At 47.0% G+C, this 15163-nt stretch overlaps 7 protein-coding genes across 7 annotated transcripts; 3 read left to right on the top strand and 4 right to left on the bottom strand.

Moving 5' to 3' along the window:
- Positions 1–702: 702 nt before the first annotated feature.
- Positions 703–1362, top strand: APUU_21819A (iron-sulfur cluster assembly protein CIA2; the record flags this gene model as incomplete). Its single annotated transcript, XM_041700614.1, has 2 exons — positions 703–934; positions 989–1362. 2 exons carry the CDS (start codon positions 703–705, stop codon positions 1360–1362), a joined length of 606 nt encoding a protein of 201 aa, XP_041553581.1.
- A 159-nt stretch (positions 1363–1521) lies between these two features.
- Positions 1522–4703, bottom strand: APUU_21818S (116 kDa U5 small nuclear ribonucleoprotein component; the record flags this gene model as incomplete). Its single annotated transcript, XM_041700613.1, has 4 exons — positions 1522–2084; positions 2162–4387; positions 4456–4601; positions 4684–4703. 4 exons carry the CDS (start codon positions 4701–4703, stop codon positions 1522–1524), a joined length of 2955 nt encoding a protein of 984 aa, XP_041553580.1.
- Positions 4704–5259: 556 nt separating this feature from the next.
- On the top strand, positions 5260–6735 carry erg10B (acetyl-CoA C-acetyltransferase; the record flags this gene model as incomplete). The annotated part of the gene is made up of 5 exons (XM_041700612.1): positions 5260–5324; positions 5397–5446; positions 5505–5580; positions 5657–6146; positions 6217–6735. The coding sequence occupies 5 exons, from the start codon at positions 5260–5262 to the stop codon at positions 6733–6735; spliced, it is 1200 nt and encodes a 399-aa protein (XP_041553579.1).
- Positions 6736–7496: 761 nt separating this feature from the next.
- Positions 7497–9014, bottom strand: APUU_21816S (putative ZIP family zinc transporter; the record flags this gene model as incomplete). Its single annotated transcript, XM_041700611.1, has 3 exons — positions 7497–8656; positions 8715–8903; positions 8981–9014. 3 exons carry the CDS (start codon positions 9012–9014, stop codon positions 7497–7499), a joined length of 1383 nt encoding a protein of 460 aa, XP_041553578.1.
- A 666-nt stretch (positions 9015–9680) lies between these two features.
- Positions 9681–11297, bottom strand: APUU_21815S (Atg14 domain-containing protein; the record flags this gene model as incomplete). The annotated part of the gene is made up of 1 exon (XM_041700610.1): positions 9681–11297. The coding sequence occupies one exon, from the start codon at positions 11295–11297 to the stop codon at positions 9681–9683; it is 1617 nt and encodes a 538-aa protein (XP_041553577.1).
- A 774-nt stretch (positions 11298–12071) lies between these two features.
- Positions 12072–12718, top strand: APUU_21814A (uncharacterized protein; the record flags this gene model as incomplete). Its single annotated transcript, XM_041700609.1, has 3 exons — positions 12072–12487; positions 12538–12602; positions 12654–12718. 3 exons carry the CDS (start codon positions 12072–12074, stop codon positions 12716–12718), a joined length of 546 nt encoding a protein of 181 aa, XP_041553576.1.
- Positions 12719–12932: 214 nt separating this feature from the next.
- APUU_21813S (putative LMBR1 domain protein) lies at positions 12933–14804 on the bottom strand (the record flags this gene model as incomplete). Its single annotated transcript, XM_041700607.1, has 3 exons — positions 12933–13126; positions 13178–14185; positions 14255–14804. The coding sequence occupies 3 exons, from the start codon at positions 14802–14804 to the stop codon at positions 12933–12935; spliced, it is 1752 nt and encodes a 583-aa protein (XP_041553575.1).
- Between the last annotated feature and the right edge of the window lie 359 nt (positions 14805–15163).

Here is a 15163-nt window from a genome sequence, read left to right as displayed (position 1 = left end):
GGAGGGATGAAGGGAGATCGGCCTCGGGTGTTGAGGGGGCGCTGATGTGCGGCACCACCAGTGACCAGCAGTAGCCCACCACCCAGTGGCACCCACCTCCTCCTGCCCATCAGCATCCAGTAACCCAGAGCCCACTTCAGATCATGGTAATTGACTCCGCCTGGAGGAACTTCGGTTCTTTCCTGATTTTTCGTCACTCGACGCCTTTTCCAAGCCCTACTTTTGGTCGTAGCTACACATAAGGTTCCTTGAAGCTTCTGGACGCCCTCGACGCCCGCTCCAAGCGTGGCCAAGAATCCAGGCCATCTTCCAGTATTTTGCGTTCAGTCAATGAAGTTTAACAGAACCCTGGAAGGCTTCAATTATTTCCCCATCCATTTAAAGCGGAGAATATGATGGAAATAACATATCGTGGTTATAATTAGATTGCTAAGTTCGGAGTTTGTTGGAGGTTAAAAAAGCGATGTACGGATATAATTAATCGAACAATCCAAACAATTAGTAATGTCGCGGGCTCTCCGACCTACCATAGTACCTACTCTGTATATCGTTCCAAGACTACATTTAGGCGCGGGGCGGAGGAAAATTATTGTTCCCCCCCCCTCCCCCAGGGCGCCACTTCAACATCTTCGAGCAATCTACGAAGTCCATTACATCGAACATCTCCTGTTCCATCCTATATTTAACCGTTCGTACCTCAACATGGCGTCTGAGATGCAGAACTCGAATCCAACAATCCTGAATACCGCCGATCTTCCTACTCGCCTTCGATTGTCCGCTCCTCACAAAAGTAGCACATACGGGAGCGAATTCTTTGCGTCGGCGCTCCCCTCTTTGACCATTGACGTGCTCTCGGACTATTCACCATCGACATCCGAATCCGAAAATGACGATGATTTGCTGGAGGAGCCTATAGATGAACAAGAGGTGTATGGTAAGACAAGTCACCTTTCATGCATTTATCATCCCCCAATCTAATGGCTTTCAGACCTTATATCAACCATATCTGATCCCGAACACCCCATCTCCTTGGGCGCTTTGGCAGTAGTCTCGCTCCCAGATATCCGAATCAAACCTGCTCTGCCAGATGTACCTGATTCGCCTCTTCGCACAGTCACTGTTCTGATAACGCCAACCATCACACATTGCAGTCTGGCGACCGTCATAGGCCTTGGTGTGCGCGTTCGGCTTGAACAATCCCTCCCACCCCGGTTCCGGGTAGATGTGCGGATCAAAGAAGGGACACATAGTACTGCTGACGAAGTGAACAAACAGCTCGCCGATAAGGAGAGAGTCGCCGCAGCATTGGAGAATGGTACGCTAATGGGCGTTATTGCAAAAATGCTGGAGACCTGTCAATGAATTTCCAATCCTGGAAGCTGAAATTACGTCGGCTCGTTCCTACACTACGCTTTTCATCATTGAGGAACATTAGCTTGTCGACATCTGCAATTAAATCTCACAACTACCCCAAGCCACGAGTTCGGTTGCCATGTTTGTTTAACCCTATCATAGTAGGGGTCAAGAATCTAAAACGCCACTCTCTTTCAGGCCTTTCCAAAGCTCCGGCTCCAAAAATTTGCTAACAGTTACATCCTCGGCCAAGCCTTTTCGCCTTCTCGTCTTCAAAACAAAATCGCGGGCCGTCGCCATTGCGGGCGCCATCTCCAGTGGCTTTAGCTTCACTTCGCGGTCCAACGGGTCTCCGGGAACTACACTCCACTTATCAAAGACAAGACTGACAGCTGCCTGTCCCTGAGTATGGATCCGAAGATCCGTCTCGAAGCCAAACGAATCTATGACTGGAATCAAGCCGCGGACCGAATACAGGGGAGTTCCTGCAATGGGCCCATCGGAAAGGACATGGCCTCTCCTTCGTGATAGGACGGTATACACGGATGCGACAGCATCTGCAGGCCCCGTCATCGAGCAGGAATATATCGGCTCCATCAGGCGAGGGGAGGCCATCAAAAAAGATGAGTATATGGCTCGTCTAGCAGTCGGAATTATCTGGCCGCCTCCTCTGTATATGGCTTGATCGGCCAAGGAAATATCAGTGAGCCTGAACTTCGCATTTCGAATTGCTTCATTGCAAAAAGCATACATTAGCATTTTTAGATCAAGAGATAGATAAAATCAGAAAGGGGAACTTCAGACGTACGTTCTTCACACAAGGGACCTTCCCGTGTGCCCCAACTAAAGCCCTGAGTTATGGAGTCTCTGACGCTCCCAAGTAGCTTTTTATCCACTTGCGAAGGCAAAGTATCATCTTGTAAAATGTTTGGTCCCATCTCATCCGGACCAAAGGCCCATATACTTCTCGCAGCAAGTTTATCCCAATCATACCGTTCTTCGAAAAACCTGGCCACTTTGCGTATCGGCTCCTTGATACTAATTCTACCGCTCTCGATATCCTCAGATATTCCATCATCAAGAGGCTCGGCAATCATTGTGACCTTGTTCAGTTTGTTCGGAGTGATTGAATAGCACATGATAGCCGACGTCTCAACAACTGTCTCGCAGAAACGAGTGACGGGGTCTGAGACCTTAATTTCCATTTCGGAGAACAACCTGCGAAGGTCATGAAGCACACAATCCATATAGAGCTCCCCTGTCCCCAGGACTACATGTTCTCCTGACTCCTCTACCTTGGTTGAAATGAGAGGGTAACTTTTGTTAACTTTGCGAAGACCTTCCAGCATTTTAGGAAGCTCGGACGGGTTGACTGGCTCAACTGCGATCTTGAAAACGGATTCGGTCATATGCCGAATCGGTTTGAAAATATGTGCCTCCTCGTCATCTTCAAATTTGGTGGATGCCAGAGTTGCCGTTTTGACGATAGAATTATCCACGCCCCCGAGAAGAACCAAATTCCCGGCAGTAACACCGCTGGTTGGAATGTTGTATCGAGATTCGGCGATCCATGTGTCTGAAATAGTAGCATGGACCATGTCTTCTTCGTCATCAGGTGTATATCCCTCTCCGAGCACTCGAACTTGCTGGCCCGGTCGGGCAGTCCCACTCAATATTCTTCCAAGGGCATTAAACCGCGAAGCATCCGTATTTGCTAAAAGTTTTGTGACAAGGACAATCAGGGGGCCATCCATATCGCACTTGACCATTGCGGTTGCGACTTTGGTGTCCAAAGGACCAGTATAATATCGGTCCAAAGCACGCTTCGCACCCTCTACTGGGGAGGGTATGTGTTGTAAAACCATGTCCACGAACCCCCCGGCATGTCCAAAGAACTGTTCGCATACCAGGTCGAGCAGCACCTTCGCATCTGATTTGAGCTGTGACGGCTTCAAGCTGATGCCTACGCTAGCAAGCGTTTCTTTTAAATCTTCAGGGCTTTCGCTGAGAGTGTGCGAGTAAAGCTTGTAAATGGGCTCCAAGACGAACTTTACGAAAGTCCGTTTGGAATTCTCTTCGATTCCTTTCCGAGTGAACTTTCGACTCTTCGGGTTGAAGAAAATATCACCCCAAAGGCGTAAAGCAAAGTCCGCCGTTTCGATCTTAGGGTAATTACCGGCGTACATCTTTGCGAACGACTGCAGAGTGAAGCACCATTTCATTGAAGCACAAGCAAAAGCGACATTTCCTTTCTCGGGGCTCAACCGTCGTTTCTCTCCGTGTCCGGGTATAACACTCTCAATAATTGTGTTAACCTCCTCGATAACATGTTTCAATTTGAAGTAGGCGTCGTTCGGTGGTATTTTCAGCTCCAGAATCAGTCTGTCCATCTTGTTCACCACCATTGTTAAAGGGAGATCCTCCAGAATTGCGTGTTTGATGATCTGTTCGGTATTTGCCTGCACGCCCTCCACAACATCAATGATGAGAACAACACCATCAACCAATCGAGATGAGGCAGCTACCTCATCTACAAAATTCACATGTCCTGGAGTATCGATGATATTGAACAGGTGCGATTTCCCTTTCGAACTTTGAAGTACCATACTCATAGGTGCCGACTTAATGGAGAGACCTCGCTCTCTTTCCAAGTGGTGAGTATCAGTATAACGAAGCTGTTCCTCTCTTTTTCTTCCTGTCTTCTTATCAAACCGCTCGGCCAAATCATGTGTCTGCATGACAAGCATGTCCATAAATGCTGTTTTCCCGTGGTGAAGATGGCCCACTAATGCGACATTTCTTGTTTGTTCAGGAAAGTTAAGCAGGTCTGTCATGAACTCGCGCGAGTAGAAGACTGGAGGGAGGTCGCTCTCTTCAATAGAGAATTTCTTTTGGGTGACAGGGGCAATTATAGGTTCGGAAAGTGGTTGTGAATCCTCTTCCTGAACCAATGTCTCGACATTTTCACCATATATTTGTTGCGCGCTCGGATAGTACTGCTTATCTTCGTGTAGGATAACGGCGTTGGATGGGCCTTGTGTGATGAGTGTCAAGTGTTAGAGAAACTACGCGATTGATTGAAGACGAAAAAGGGTAGCTTACCATCCACTTCCATCAATTCCTGCTGAATCGCCTCCTCATCATCATCTGCACCAAAAGCTTCGTCGTAGTTGAAGGTCTGCGGCTTGATGTCTTCATGTTGAAGCTCTTCATCGGATTCTGCAACCTCACCGATGTAATTACCAAACCTGGACAGTTGGTCAGCCAAACCACACGCAAATTAGGGAAAGGAGAGGCTAGAATAGAAATTCCGGTATAGTTAAACCGTACTCATCATAAAGGTCATCCATTATGCTGCTCTGGGAGATACTCCAGTTGCACCAAAGCTCTCAAGACCGATGGTGCATTACTTTTTTCTCAGCCGGTACGAGCTCTTCGGGGTAACTTCAAGAACTACCCACCGAGCTTGGCGCTCCGATTTACAAGATCTCTGAGCCCGCGCATGAAACGGGTAATGCACCACAAAATTTTCGAGGGAAAAGAGAAAATACATGGATTGAAACTTCTGAAATTGTTAAGAACTTCCTATGATTTTTTATTTTCAGGAATACTGGGATTTTCCAGGCGTAAATTTACATAACTTTGTGCCTTCAGGGCTACCTATGCCTATTCCTACCTACGTATTCTCCGTCCCACCCCACCTCGCCGACACCGCTCAACCCGCCCTCTTTCAATTTTCGAGGTATATAAAAGGGGTTTGAGCTCTCCGTGGTACAATCTTGCTAGAGTTTATTTCGTTGTTTATTTTGAGCCGGTTATCGTCCGCTTCCAGACTCGAACTTCTCCCGCAACGTTGATATCACCCCGCAGAGACCTTATCTTTCTTTAGTCAACCTCCCTTACAACATGGCCTCCCTCCCCCCTGTCTATATTGTGTCCTATGCTCGTACGCCGGTGGGTTCATTCTTGGGGTAAGAACACTTTTAGTTTCTATTTTACACAGTGGCATTGCAGCGTGCGCTAACGCCCTGCTCTTTCCGCAGATCTCTCTCAAGCCAAACTGCCCCGCAGCTGGGTTCGCATGCGATCAAAGGTATAGTAGATTTGCTTCCATTGAAACTTTCAGATTTTTGACAGGGTTTCGGCTCTAGCTGCCCTTGAAAGGGCCAATGGGGTAAAGTCCTCTGACGTCCAGGAGGTTTTCTTCGGAAACGTTCTCTCGGCGAAGTAAGTACAAACAACGGAATTTGTCAGAACCGCAATATCCATGATTGATATGGCGATATTGATATTTTCGGTATAGTGTTGGCCAGAACCCTGCCAGACAATGCGCTCTCGGTGCCGGTCTCGAGGCCTCGACAGTGTGCACCACTGTGAACAAGGTTTGCGCTTCAGGCCTAAAGGCCATCATTATCGGAGCGCAAACCATTATGACCGGAAATGCGGATATCGTTGTGGCCGGTGGAGCTGAGTCTATGTCGAACACTCCTCATTACCTTCCCAGCCTTCGAACCGGTGCTAAATACGGCAACCAGACCATGGTTGACGGTATCGTGAAGGACGGATTAACGGATGTGGGCAAGCAAGAACTCATGGGATTGCAAGCAGAGGAATGTGCCCAGGATCATGACTTCAACAGGCAGCAGCAGGATAATTACGCCATTAGATCGTACGAAAAAGCCCAGGCTGCTCAGAAGGCTGGCCTTCTTGACGATGAGATCGCACCCATTGAGCTCCCTGGTTTCAGAGGCAAGCCAGGAGTTACAGTATCTCAGGATGACGAACCAAAGAACGTAAGATCGCATGTCCCGGCTTTACATGGCAGACAATCTTGGACATTGAACTAACGCGGCCATTCGATAGCTCAACCCTGATAAGCTGCGCGCTATCAAGCCCGCATTTATTCCTGCAAATGGAACAGTGACGGCCCCCAACTCATCCCCTCTTAACGATGGCGCTGCCGCAGTTGTCTTGGTCTCCGAGGCCAAATTGAAGGAGCTTAACTTGAAGCCAGTTGCAAAGATTCTCGGTTGGGGTGATGCGGCACAACAGCCCAGCAAGTTCACAACCGCCCCAGCCCTTGCAATTCCCAAGGCTCTTCAGCATGCTGGTGTGTCCCAGGATGCGGTTGATGCATTCGAGATCAACGAAGCGTTCAGCGTGGTTGCCCTCGCAAACCTGAAATTGCTTGGCCTCTCTGAAGAGAAGGTCAACATCCATGGAGGAGCCGTGGCCATTGGCCACCCCCTTGGGGCGAGTGGTGCCCGTATTCTTACAACCTTGCTCGGGGTTCTAAAGGCTAAAAAGGGCAAGGTCGGCTGTGTAGGTATTTGCAACGGTGGCGGCGGTGCTAGTGCTCTGGTTGTCGAGTATCTCGCTTAAACGTAGCTATAATTGCGGTGGTTACCTTTGCTACATCTTTAATAATATAGTCACCATTATCTTGTCATGACCTTATGTACGCATTAGAGATATCACAACATATATCATTCAGAATATTGTATTTTCCCTTTGACCCAGCAATTGCACATCATTCTTTTTATCCGTTGAACGCCTTTGACTAATTTGGTTTTTGCGTTTTTTTTCTGCTTTTAACGCACTGCGATTATGTGTTTGGTACCTCTGGTTTAGGCAGAGATATATTATAATAATCCAGTCTTGAAATGTTTAGGCGGGTGGGATAAGGGGTAGATATGATCTGTTGGCATATCAAGTAGTATAGAAGAACAGCCAGTGCAAACTAGTATTCTTATGGTTGAATAGTATAATTTAATAGGTTTATTTTAAGCCTAGGTTGGATTCTTTGAGGGTGGTTTATATATTTAAACCTTGCCTCTGTTAATCTATTTCTACCTATATATTTACCGTGAAGCTATCAGGTAAGTCTACCCTTTTTAGATTGTAGAATCCAGGCTAGGTAAGACCATGAGCAGACCCTCTAGTGAGGATGTTAACATAAAGTAGCGCAGGAGGATGACGCCAATAAACGCGGAATAGAATAGGACTGTGGCAGGGAACATTATATATATATGTGTGTGCACGAGTGTGTGCCTGCGTGTATATTATATACTATATTACATACTATGTAATATGCAAACTGTAAGGATAAGGTATATAATGAACCTCCCAAGTCACAATCTGGCCTAAGCAAATGCCCCTACGAATGCCATTAGCACTGCACCAGCTGCAACCGCTAGACATGCCTCGAAGCGTCGGCGACCCTGTAGAGTCACATAACTCTCTTCACTGAGAAAATCCTCGGCCAAAAGTTCTACCAAGCCGGCGAAGAGCAACAGCCCGCTGCTTATTGCGTTTGTGATACCGACCATTAGAAGCCCTGTAGTGCTGGCTGGGTCGTAGAAGTTATGTAAAACCAGCCCAATGGCTTGACCAATAGGGGTCGTGGTCCCATATGCGATGGACATGAGCCATGGCTTCATCGACGAGGGAGGAAAGAGATCTGGAATCAGCGATGCAATCCGAGAGCCGAGCGCGAAGCCCTCGAAAGTTTGATGAAAGCAGATGGCGACCAGGAGAACAACAAATGAAGTGCCCGTAGCGACGCTAACAGCCATCCCAATGAAAACACTATGGAAAAGAATACCAGCCTCGAGGAGGAGACATTGCAAGAGTTGACGCTGAGGGTTTTGTAGGGGAATTTTAGGACCAGCATGAGACGTTGCAGACTGGGAAACGTAATGGCGAGAATGTTTTGGACGCCGATTTGTGTCGGAACGAGGAATCTCGTCGTCGCCGCTCTCCGCAAGACCAACCGTGCTCTCCTTTAGACGAGTAGAAGACCCCTCTGGACCGAAATTTTCTGTCCAGTTCCTTAGACGACTATCATGCATTTGTGATGAGGCAGGTATCCGATCCTCATGCATTGGGGAAAGGTGGATGTTGTCTGTCGATTCACTTGCTTCAAGTCGCGAATAAGTTGAGTCGCCAGGCTGTTCATCGCCATGTAAATCCGCACCATCGCCATGTAAATCCGCACCATCGCCGATTAATTGATCATACTCGCTTCCATGGACGTGGCCTGCCCCTTTCATCGCGAAAAACATTTCCACCAACACGACGCCAAATACCGAGAGCATCGCGACGAAGCCAGCCATAGCGCGATAGCTTTCGCTCCAAAACCGAGGGAGACAAGGATCGGTCAAGGAAACAAAAGCTGTCGGAAGTAAATGAACAAACGCCGTGGCGATCAGAACACCAGTCCCAAAATGTCTTGATATAAAGAGAAACCGTCGGGGTATTGGCAGGCGCGGAAATCGGCGAGCGAGAATAGGAAATGAGCAGGCTTTTTCACGAACATAGAATAAGTGAGAATAGTCTTCGCAATTAGGAGATGGACCTACCCAGGGTGCTCAGCACTAGAATGAGAAAAAGTGCCATGACATGGAGCGGGGTGTTGTAGGTGCCCTGTTTGATTGACCCGCATGTAGGTTTGTCGTCGCCCGTATCACGATACATGTTCCGTCGCGAAAGCTCCTCTTGAAGGAGAGCATCTGATATTCCTGAAAGCGCGAGGCCGCGAGATTGAGACCCTGTGGCAGCTTAGTTATCCTGTTGGGACGGGCGGTAGCGTACGTGTGATAAGACAGCCAATATTTGAGAGACTCACATGTGGTGCCCATATCTTTGTGTTGTAACATCATATCATGGATTTAATGTGACCAATTGTTGTGAGTACTTTAATTTCAGGCGTATCCATGGCCCGGATGGGATACCAATAGGCTGATGATATTGTTCGCTGATATTCGGTGCCGGCACCTTGAAGGGGAAAAAAAGCGGGGTGGGGGTGCTCGGGCCGGATTTAGGGCGTGTCGGATTGACCCAATATGGTATTTATGAAAATGCAGACCTCATATGTTGAGAGCAGAGATGGCGCGGAAGGGGTGTGGGAAACTGTACTGAAGTTAGTCAACACGTTGCTTTGCGTTGTTATCTTATCAATCAACAGAAACAACACCGTAGTTTAGTAAGCTCTTAGTGTTAGTTAACTAACTAAGCTAAGTAAGTTAACCTAAAACCAACTAACTAACTCGCTCGAGCTGTAAGTCTGATTCCTTTCATGTTTTCCATGAGATCTTGCTTTTTCTTCTTCCTCTTCTCTTTTGAAATGTGTACCGAGACTCTGCCTTGAACTCCCTATTATAGCGTATTGGCTGCTCCAATAAACTAGCCAGGTATGTTTATATTTCTTGGTGGGTAGTGTAGAGGAAAATAGGCACCTAGTACTTATTCCGAGATTACTCTCAAGAGTGGTTTATCATTAAAAAAGCAAGCATCGTAGCTGAGCGCCAAGTATTCTATCACGTTTATTATCTATTTCGAAGCTTAGTCCAACCACTATTACCCTTCGACCGCGAGCTCATGGGAGTGCTGGAAGCATCTATCCTAGACGCCATGGGCATTGCATCTCCCAAGCTAGTTCGAGAATCACGCTTCAGCTGTGAGTCATCTACAGGCGCGTGAGTAACTGCCTGCGTGGATTCTTGAGGTATGTCGTCCCATTCTTTTTCCTCCAGCAATTCCCACTCCGCACTGGCCATTTCGCCGAGAAGCGTTGATTTCAACCTATCAACTACTTTCGTCGGGGTAGGTAGTCTCCAATTCCGGATAAATTCGACACCCTCAGACGCGCCTAGGAAGGAGTGCGCAGTGCCATGCGAATAATGGCCAAGCGTGGGAAATGATTTCGTTCGCTGAATGGTTATTCTGGGGGAATCTTTGGGGGATTTGAGTTTCGCCTGAATATCGCGACCCGTAAGGGCCCTTACAAGTGTCGACGACTGCCCGGGGGGCGCGACGAGGAGCTGCCATAGGTTTTTTCCGATATCGCAAACTTCCTCCCAAGAGTCGGACCCTAGATTAAGACCTTGGCTTCTACATAGCCAAGACACATTCCACGCCAGTAGTGTAGTTCCTTCAACGAAGAGAGCATAGGCCCCAGGATCATCCTTGGCTAGCTTTGGAAGTGATTTCTCAACACAGAGTGGCCGAGGCCGAGGTAGAGAGATATGTGTGTCAACGGTGCGGGATGCTGTCGGACTCGACCGAAAATTGTCTGGGTAAGATGCCGAATGCGGCTCCCTTGGAAGATAGGACGCGGATGGCGTGTATACAGTTGGCGTCGGATAATTTTTATGTGGAAGGGTTACCTCCGCGGGAAGCCTCAGCGATAAGTAATTCGAAACGAGGACAAGGATGTGAGCTATATAAGAGAAAGAAGTTGAAATATGATCTGGCGAAGCGCCTGCTTGAGTGTTAATACTTGCGCTAGCAGAAAACTGGGGATGAAACTTTCCATTCATTTCTCTTAGGTCAAGAATGCCTACACCCCCAATTATATATGTTTCCTTCAGCCGATTGTCTCTTTTCCTGACCTTCTGCCTTAAGCCGTAGAGGCTAGCAGCTTCCCGGCATAGGAAAATTCGGGCCTCAGCTGTTTTAGTGTGATTAGAGTGCCAAATATGATCTGTCCTTTTGATATTATTTCGGATGCCGCCTAACAGCCCAGCCTCTCGCTCCGAAAGTTGATATAGAGCGGATTCAGAGTCGGATCGCCGACGAGCTAACCCTATCTTGCGCTGAGAGATCTCGAATTTTTTATCTTTAATCCGAGATTGTAAATCTTCAATTTGACAAGCAAGGGCCTTCATTCTTGTCAAAGATTGAGTTTGTTGATTGCTGAGACTTTGAAGAGCCCAAAGCCTAGTAGTTCCGATTTCCCCTTGCACATTATGTTTCCTGTCTTCACCTGAAAGTTTTTCTTGACTCAGACTAGGATTTATGGCGGCATCGATTTGCTGGCCTAGGTATTCTCTTTCCAAAAGAACCTTGGCGGTATCAGTGCGTAGTTGGTAAAGCCGACTCCTCGCACATGTTTGACAGAGAAAGGTCGATGCTTGAACGCGAGCACATATGTCGCAGCTCATTTCAGGAGTAAAGAAGCCGCACAGTAGGTCTTCGATGTGATAAATTAAAATTTGAGGTCATCAGGTATTGATGAAGTAGTTCGGCTGCTCGGTTTCGAACCCATAGGTATCGACTGAAACAGCTGCATAGGAAAATAAATGGAGCATGCCTCGTTCCAGATAACCACAAGAATAATCACAGCGGAGAATATTGGAGAAGTACGAGACCTGGATGTAAGCAGGATATAGTTATCTCAAGTAACATTGTGATGGGAAGATTAAAGGTTAGTCGGAGATAGGCGCCAACGACGTCACCTGATGCTGCCTCGGGAAGCGTATGACCGTATTTATTGTTTACTGGTCATGGCTGGATGTGCGGTGTAATTTGAGACTCGGCGTCAACCATCTCATCGAACTATTCCTTCTACCTTAGTAGTTAAATGGGGCGACTAATCAATGTTCTTCTTAAATCATCAGGGAAGGGTGCGATCAAAATTGGTGAATAAGCAAAGATATACCACCCAAATGCGCGTTGAATTAGATTTTCCGGGGAGGTATCAAATTACTAGTACTTATCAGTAAGCTGGGTCAAGCGCTACTTACCTCCTCTCTTAGACATGAAAGGAAGTGATTTTTTCCTTTTGAAGCAACTCCACAACAAACGACAATCTCTATCCACCACGAGGCAGAGAATAAGAGCAGATAAGCGCCCTCGACCCGCGAAGCTCCGAATATGATACACCGCAACCTCTAAAGGAATGTGAGTTTCATTTTACGGGATTCGAATATTTTTTGATGGTTTTGCATCTTACTTTTGTTATTTTAGCTGAAATTAATACGGCGGGCATCCGGAAAGTCCTACACATCGCTATGGGGTCTGGTGACAAACCACCATCTCGCCTTCTTGGCCCAAAATCTGGGGCGATTCGAGGTAAAGCCGTTGTTGAGCAGTCCGTTGTTTCAGAGAATGAATCGGAGCTCCAGGAGAGCATCATGGACTGTGACTGGTCTCAACTTGAAAGTACCTACATACGAATGATGGACCGACATGAAAGATCCGAAGAAGAACTGCGAGACCATATTACGAAACTGCTTCAGGTACCTTATAATGAATATAGCACTTACCCCCCAGGCTTTGACATGACCCTCCAGGTGTTCACAGCTTGGTCGCAAACCACAGTTGAGCATGATGAAACTAGAGCCCTGAAAAGGTCAGTTATTTCACGAAAAACGGAACACATAACACTAAGTATATTCATAGGTTCCGGACGCAGATGCACCATGTCCAGAATTCCGAAGAGACCCTGGAGAAAAAGCGGAAGCATTGTATGTCGCAACTAAATTGTATGTTCATGCCTAACAGTTTCATACCTACAGATCTGGATGTTGTAAAGGCTTTTGAAAGTGCACTGGCACTTTTAAATGACCGCGTGAAACCTTAAATTATAAAATACAGTGAATATGAGTCTATTGTCGACTCAAGTTATTTCTTTCGCCTGTCATGCTTCTTAAAGCAAACGGGACATGAGTGAAATTAAGACCAGGGATAAGCTCCAGCCTTTTATGTTTAAGATCTAGGTCTGCCATGATTTTACTTAGCGGTAGAGAGAGTTGCCGAATCGGATATATTTGGGGATATCTCGGGGTCCAGAAAGCTCAACTTTCCTCCCCTCGAACATCGTCATGCCTGCTAGCCCTACCAATAACATTCTGCCACCGCGCACCGGCATTTCTTCTGGATCTTGCTAGAAGGGCCTCTTCCTCGGCATTCCCGGCGTCTTCATCTAGTTGTCGTTCGTCTAATTTTGGAGAGCGTAGAAACGAAACGATAAAGGCAAGCAGATAAATACCTGTTGTATGAATGTTAGCCAAATTCGGTTTATGAATTGGACGTTACTCGCCAAGGAAAGCAAACTGAGCCCAAAAGAATATCGCGCCAAAAAAAGGAAAATTTATGGATACGCTATTCAGAAATGTGCTAGCGATACTGGGAACGCAGACCTGCTCGGTGGCCCGACTGTTAATTGCTTCCGAGCAAGGTATGATAAGATGCCTGGTTTTTGAGCAGTCCGGTTGCATCCCGGATAAATCGCGAGAACGATCGCAGAATGTTTGCGACCCAAATGTTGCATACTGAGGTGCAACGATCATAGATATTGAGTAATTGAGAGCCATGATGACCAAAATCAACATGCCCGTCATCAAGAGCATGGCCTGCGGAGATGTATGGCCTTTTCGAACCTTAAAGATATTGATCCATAGAAATCGAATACCGACGGTAGCAATACCAACAACTGAACTGCAGAAGAATAGTAATACGAGCATAGTGAAGAGGGCGTAGTCAACCGGAAATACCTTGGCTGATTGAACAAATACTTGGTTGATGGGATTGAAGATGTTGATGTGCCCAAGAATATACCCACAATGATGCTTGCATATTGAGTTTTTCGCCTTGTCAGTAGTGGTTAGGAGCATAGATACCCAAGTTAATAGCGAAACAGCCATTAGTATCAACCCCCACAAAAGATTAAACGGGCGGCAAAAAGCTTCAAGCTTGTACCACACTCTCATAAAGAAGGGTTGAGATCCCCCTTCTGCCTGTTGCGCCAAGCGATGTCTCCTGACCAATGTTCTCTCTTCCCGCGCCAGAGCGTCCAGCTCTCTGCGGTCCTTGGAAGACAAGAGTTCTGGATTCCCTCTACAGCGGCCTTCTAATTGGCGCTGCCGTTCTCTGTTTGATTCAAGCTGCACAGAGGAGGCTGCAATCAAGCTTTTAGTTGATAATGAAGGGCCACTTTTGATCAGGCGAATTGGAAGGACAGCAAAGCCTATTGAGGTGTGTAGAACATACACACACATGCCGACCGTTATCAACAAGCCCAGAGCAAAAATAAGAGCGCGTTCGACATCTAATAAACGATTATCAGCACTGAAACAGGTGAGATCCGTGTTCCGTGTAAGAATTGAAAGAGGCTTACGATTTCCGCCCATTGGATTTTTGAAGAAATCAAGACCGTCCCCATCGTTAGATTTAGAAATAGGTACGAAAAAGCCGACAAAAGCCAGGATGATCGAGATGGCAACAAATGATAGTGTATATTTGGAAGCACCCCAAAACCGCTGTCCGATGGACTGCTCTCCTTCTTGAGTTGCCACCTCATCGTATTCCTCATACCAAAAATAGGTAAAAGGGATAACGAGAAGACAGAAGAGGATGTCCACCGAGTATAGGACGTAGTATACAAGGGTCAGAGAAAGAGTAATACTGTCCACTACTTCCTGAGTGGCCCAGTCTTTGCGTCGGCCCTTGGAAGATGAGACGGTGGAAGAGACCAGTGCAACATCAACTGGTAGTAATAGAACAGTTGCAAGAAGGCATGCGATGGCAACGATGCACACCAGTGTCACTGATAGAGAGCGGTCGCGAGGAGTCTGATAAACATAGATGAATACCGAAGCGACCATAAATAGAATGGCCACCACGATTGCATAGACTGCCCAAATCAGGGACGCCTTCCAAAGAACCATAGTGAATATACCAACGTTCGCATGGAGACACTGTTATTGGGGTACTGAACAATGCAATATGATCCTTCTATATCTAAACTTAAGAGTAATTAGTTATCATGGGTTGGTTGACTTACGTCATCGAAAGTCAAGCAGAATGCCTACGGAAATCACGTGTAAGCGGAGAGCGGCCCCTGGCGTGCGGAGGAAAATATGCCAATCGTAGGTCTCTCAAACCTCATGAATACTGGTGTCATGTTAACGGTTGCTCGATGTTCGTCTGGTAAATGAAATTACTTGCCCGTCGAAGCTGTTTCTTTTGAGGCTCTATCCCTACTTCCCCGGCAATGTCTTCACCCATGCAGGACAGTTGAAGTGCT

Source organism: Aspergillus puulaauensis, chromosome 2 (genome assembly GCF_016861865.1).
Source record: "Aspergillus puulaauensis MK2 DNA, chromosome 2, nearly complete sequence".
In the NCBI taxonomy this organism is placed as follows: Eukaryota; Fungi; Ascomycota; class Eurotiomycetes; order Eurotiales; family Aspergillaceae; genus Aspergillus; species Aspergillus puulaauensis.
The sequence above is the reverse complement of the archived record's forward strand: the minus strand, read 5'-3'. Positions and strand labels throughout refer to the sequence as shown.